General features: G+C 36.0%; 1 protein-coding gene across 1 annotated transcript; it reads left to right on the plus strand.

Moving 5' to 3' along the window:
* The first annotated feature begins 259 nt into the window (after nt 1-259).
* On the plus strand, nt 260-5,464 carry LOC127075147 (DEAD-box ATP-dependent RNA helicase 22). The gene is made up of 8 exons (XM_051016601.1): nt 260-724; nt 1,516-1,806; nt 1,994-2,107; nt 2,215-2,663; nt 3,425-3,752; nt 4,551-4,703; nt 4,928-4,979; nt 5,130-5,464. The coding sequence occupies exons 1-8, from the start codon at nt 386-388 to the stop codon at nt 5,183-5,185; spliced, it is 1,782 nt and encodes a 593-aa protein (XP_050872558.1). The 5' UTR covers nt 260-385; the 3' UTR covers nt 5,186-5,464.
* The last annotated feature ends 307 nt before the right edge of the window (nt 5,465-5,771 follow it).

The raw sequence follows: 5,771 nt of genomic DNA on the forward strand, positions 1-5,771 counted from the left end.
TGATATCTTTATTCCATTCCACTTCACTATATTTCACTCCTTTTCCTTCCTTTCGACTCCATTCCACTTCACTACATTCCACTCCTTTCCCATCCTTTCGACTCCGTTGTGTTACCGTATCCAAAGATAACCTAAATAACTTTGTAAAATGCTTATACAAATTTCAATTAAATTGAATAAGATTTGTATAGCAAGACACGAGAATGAAAAATGTGAATTTGTTTAATCTAACGGTTTCAAAAGCACGTTGGATTGGTACTTACCATCATCCACTTGAGTTTCATAACACCAAACCAAAACTCACCACCAACAAAATCCTCTTCCTAAAACCCTATACCCTATACAATACAACATTTTACATTTTTCATTGTAGAACAAAATTCCAATGAATGTTACTCGTTCTGCTCTGAAGCTCCATCTTCAAACCTCACCAATTCGCTACCAATTCTTCTTCTCACGCTTCAACAATGCTCTTCGCAATCCCACTTCGTCTTCTTCTCTGTTCAATTTCAAAGCAAAGCGCTTCTTTTCTGTAACCCTTCCACGCCAAACGCAGAAGCAACCCTTTGTTGGAACCGCCGTTTCATCAACTTCGTCGGAAGATTTCAAAGGCCGTGACACTTTCTTTGCTGAAGATAACGTTTCGTGGAGTTCACTTGGCTTATCTGATACAATCTCTGGTGCTCTCTCTAGTATTGGTCTTAAAACACCTTCTCTTGTTCAGGTCACTTTTCTCTCATTTTCACTATTTTCTATATACCCTTTTCGATATTAGTGATATCTTTGTGTTTGCTCAAGTTTCATTAGTCAAAAATGCAATTTTTATTGTTTCACTATTATATGCTGGTTTGAGTTCGAAGAGATTCGAACACCTTAGACCGTGTTTGGATTGATGGACTAGAATGGAGCAGAGTAGAATGTAACCTAATGGAATGGAGGGTAACGAGCGGAATGGATCATATATTTCATTGCATTGTTTGGATATTTTTGTTATTTTGACGGACTGAAACATAACTAATTAGTTCATTCCGTTGCATACACCTCAAATTGTTGAAGGATTTTATGGAATAGGATGGAATAGATTCCATCATGTTCCATTCCGCTCCATTAATTATTTGCTAATTCAAACAATTCAATTTGATTACTTACCACTCCATTCCATTCCATCCGATACCACCAATCCAAACATACTCTAAGGGTTCAATCTCGGTTGAGACGGAAGAAGTCACCTTGTGTGCCCCAATGAGTTTGATTAAATGGCAATACATGTTTTGTATCTTATACATAGTTATAAAAATTGGCTTATGACCGAGAAAAAATATAAGAAAAAATTCCTAACATAGTTGTAGAGTTTTGCCAAGAATGAAATTGGGAAGCTACAGCAATAGGTGTAAACTTGGAATGGAACATGATAAGTGATTACTGATGTTATTATCATTATTCTATTTGGGGTGTTGAGGCTTATTATGATACGCACATTATTGGTGATGATTGTTTATTACTGTGTGTGTTCAGGCTTCTTCTATACCACCTGTTTTGTCAGGGAAGGATGTAGTTATTGCCGCGGAGACCGGAAGTGGCAAGACATACAGTTATCTACTTCCTCTCATTGATAAGCTGAGGGACGCACAGGAACAATCTTTGGATGTTGTATCTGACAAAGAAGTCTATCCACCGGCTGGGAATATTCTACTTGTGCTTTGTCCAAATGTGCAACTGTGCGAGCAGGTAGTTAAGATGGCTAATAGTCTCTGTAGCGACAATGGTGGAACCATTGTTAATGCGGCGTCCATTTGTGGAAGACAGGTACTGATGCTTTAGCTTTTTGTTTTTTAATTTTTTGACTTTGTTTGGTTATTTGTGTGTAATTATATTTATAAAGAATTTTATTTTCTGCTATGCTATCTGTCTAGTTGTTTGTTTATAAAGTTTTAGCTTTATTCTCAATTTTAGAGAGTTTGATTTTCAATACTAATAATCATTTTTGGACTAGGGATGGCCGATTCGGGAACCTGATATCATTGTGACAACACCTGCTGCTCTTCTCAATCATGTTGACGTTGATAGAAGGCGGCGCATGGAATTTATGCGCGGTGTCAAATATGTGGTATCTTTCTTGCTTTATGATCTTATGAAAGCTATGTTGGCCTAATGCTGAAGACATAAACTGAACATTAACTCTGATTTTTATGTGACTATATTTCTAATTGGCAGGTGTTTGATGAAGCTGATATGCTTCTTTGTGGAAGCTTCCAGAATAAAGTAATCCGCCTCATTCAATTACTCCGCTATGATGAAAAACTCTTGTCTCGATCAAAAACACCAGTATCAGAGTTGGCAACGAAGCTGGAGGAATCTTCTTTGTCGACGGACGATGCTTTGGATTTGGAAGGTGAAGATGAACTTCCACCTGAAGCCATCTCAGACGAAGATGATGATGATAAAGAGGATATTGTCATTATTAATGACGAAGCTGAATCTGTTAAGAAAACAAGAAGAGAGTGGAGGAGAGTGAGGAAACATTATGAGCGTAGTAAACAGTATGTTTTTGTTGCAGCTACACTTCCAGTGAATGGAAAGAAAACAGCTGGTGCATTATTAAAACACATGTTTTCTGATGCTGAGTGGGTTAGTGGAAACTATCTTCATCGTCACAATCCAAGGTGCTTTTTTATCAATAAAAATTTTCATTTTTTTTTCCTACTCTGTTGTGGTAAAATAATGGAATGTATCCATCAAGATATTAAAATCGGAAAGTGGTAAAATAATGGAATGTATCCATCAAGATATTAAAATCGGAAAGGGCTTGTATCTCTTCTTGACAGCCATTGATTATGAACTGGAAATAATATGAAAGGAGTGTTTGTATGGAGAAAATATTAAGCCAAACATTACTAATTTACTATAGTAATGAATATGGTAAGACCATTTTCAAAAATCGAGTTTAGAGTTTAGGGTTCTTGAGAATCTTAAAATGAATGCCTAAGAAGTATGATTTTAAGTGAAGACCTTAAGTCACTCACACAGATACAGGCTTACTTCAATTGTAGATAAGATGTCGATGGAAAATTATTTCAGATGTTTAAGCATGTATATCATTTATAGTGAATGATTATATTCAATTGTCTTCGCGGCTTTTGGCTCATGACAGGTGGTCACATGCCATGGAAGAATAATTAATGGCTTTAAAACATAAAAAATTGTCTCCTTTCCGTGGAGTAAACATGCTATTGGTTGTAAATATGTGAACACTATTAAAGTCAATCCAAAATGATTAATTGCACATCTCATGGCTCAAATAGTTTCCAAAGGCTATGCTGAGACTTAATGATGTTGACTACTTTTAAACCTTCTGTTCTATATAGCTAAGTACGCTTCTATCTGTTTGTGATTTCATCTGTTGTCGTGGCTTTTCAATTTTCAGATTGAAGCAAAGATGGATAGAAGTGAGCGTTGATACACAGGTGAAAGAACTCATAAATGCTGTGAATCACGGTTTAGAATCTGAAGATTTGGATACTGATGGTGGCATTCATAGAACAATGGTGTTTGCCAACACTGTTGAGGCTGCTGAAGCTGTGGCAAAGATATTGAACTATACTGGGCTTGAATGTTTACGTTATCATAAGAATTGCACATTGGAAGAGCGAGCACAGACATTAGTTGATTTCCACGAGAAAGGTGGTGTTCTTGTATGTACTGATGCAGCTGCTCGTGGTGTGGATATTCCAAATGTCTTGCATGTTATTCAGGTATACTTCTCCTTTTACATGTATGTTTCAAAACAAACAGAATTAGGGAGAATCGGATGTCAATTAGAATACGAAAGTATGTCGATGAAATGAATATGTGATGCATCCAACTGATAAACTAATTTGAACTGGTGCATCCGATTAATGTCTTGTGCCCAGGGTGATCTTGTACGTAATGGGACATCAAATTTTATAAATAATACCATATCTCCTGTTAATAGGCTATTTATAACCAATTTTCCCTGTCCTATTGAGAACTTAAAGACATTATCCTTCAATATTTTCCTTAGTCACTTTGATGTGTTCCCTCGATACAAGTTTTCCTTTTTGCTCCAATGCCATTTTGTCTCCATAGTTGGACACTTCCAACGTAACTATGTCGGCGCTTGGACTAGGCCAAGTCAATTCTGTTAAACTCGCACTTACGGAGGAAATGCTTGGGAAGCAATAAGGCGGGAAATGCTGTACAAGATCTTTTACAAGACCTTTTATTAGATCTTGTATAGAATACCAGCTTAACCAGCACTTTAATTATTTTCACCCGATGATATTCTCTTTTGGAGTGTTTTTTCTTGTGTTTAAACCTCTAAGCATATCACCTAATGTAACATTAAATGGTTTCTTCAGCCATTAATTCATCTTATTTTCATCTTATGACCTTTGATACAGTGTCGCAGTGATGCTAATTTTATGACCTTGCTTTCTACTGTACTGTTTTTCTTACTGTGTTTGTTTAATGTTTATATATTCTTAGGTGTTATATATGTGTTCATTCTCAATGCGGTGATTGTATTTCAGGCGGATTTTGCTACTTCTGCTGTAGACTTTTTGCATAGGATCGGTCGTACAGCTAGAGCTGGTCAAAACGGACTAGTTACTAGCATGTACACCGAGTCCAACAGGGAGCTTGTACAGGCAGTTCGTCAAGCAGGGGAACTCGGTCTACCTGTGGTAAATTTTTAAACTATATTTAAGGGCCTTAAACCTGGACAATTTCTATATATTCGAAAAAATGTATAAAAAACATACTGTAATTGGTAAAATTAGATGCTGTCCATGTATGATACGACCATTAACTATGGGCTGAATAACAAAACACCTAATTCCATCTATGCTAGTCATTGATCTTTGATTGATTCCAACAATTTGGAGTGATAGTTAATATATTAATGCAGGAGACCGCATTTAGCAGGAAAAGAAGCTTCCGTAACAAGCTTAAAAAGAAAGGTAAAGTTTAATATTTGATCCCACAGAGCTCTAAAAATCAATATCTTGTATGGATATGTATATTATGCATATATTGCTAAGTGATGACGTTTAACTACTTCAACAATGAATAATATCAAACTTGACCTAACCATCATTTTGTATTTGTAGCAAATGCTGACAAAGTTAGAGATTCAGCAGCCATTGAAAAGAGTGTTCCAGCTTGAGAGAACACAAGGCCGTTGCACGAAAGTCAGAAAATGGCACAGGTGCAGCAACATAACATATATTGATTCCTAACATTTTATGGGGATTGTGTAAGTTATAGATATCATTGTTACATTTTTGTTTCCATCATTTTCCAAATAGATAGTGTGATCATAAGTAACTGATAAATTTTTCTCTTCCCTTGTGTAAATTATTACGAAAATTATACTATTCTCCATCTTATCTCTTCATTACTTATGATTATAACTCAATGTAAGAGGCAAGACCATCTAATGACATATTCAGTGGCTTCTCCTCCCTCCCCCAAACTTCTGTTCTCGGATGCCGACAACTTCCTCTGATCAATACTCCAGCTTCTCCCTAATGCTTTGCAACAACTCTGATTGACAAAGGCTAACCAGTATAGATTGCCACTTCCACCATTGATACTTTCTACCTTTCAATTTCTATGTATTGCTTTTATTCTTCTCAGATTTTAAGTTTCTTTTTTAAAAAGAATTTCAGTACCAGATTTGGAATATACCTATTTGAGAGTTGATACGAAATAAGTAAATTCATGGTGGTGAATAGGTAGGTAAATCCATA

The sequence above is a fragment of the Lathyrus oleraceus genome, chromosome 4 (assembly GCF_024323335.1).
Source record: "Lathyrus oleraceus cultivar Zhongwan6 chromosome 4, CAAS_Psat_ZW6_1.0, whole genome shotgun sequence".
In the NCBI taxonomy this organism is placed as follows: domain Eukaryota; kingdom Viridiplantae; phylum Streptophyta; class Magnoliopsida; order Fabales; family Fabaceae; genus Lathyrus; species Lathyrus oleraceus.

Excerpts from the sequence above, each read along its gene's own strand:
- LOC127075147 (XM_051016601.1), top strand. The coding sequence starts at position 386 with ATGAATGTTACTCGTTCTGCTCTGAAGCTCCATCTTCAAACCTCACCA. Across the intron at positions 725-1,515 it reads AAACACCTTCTCTTGTTCAG|GCTTCTTCTATACCACCTGT; the intron begins GTCACTTTTCTC and ends GTGTGTGTTCAG. Across the intron at positions 2,108-2,214 it reads TGCGCGGTGTCAAATATGTG|GTGTTTGATGAAGCTGATAT; the intron begins GTATCTTTCTTG and ends TCTAATTGGCAG.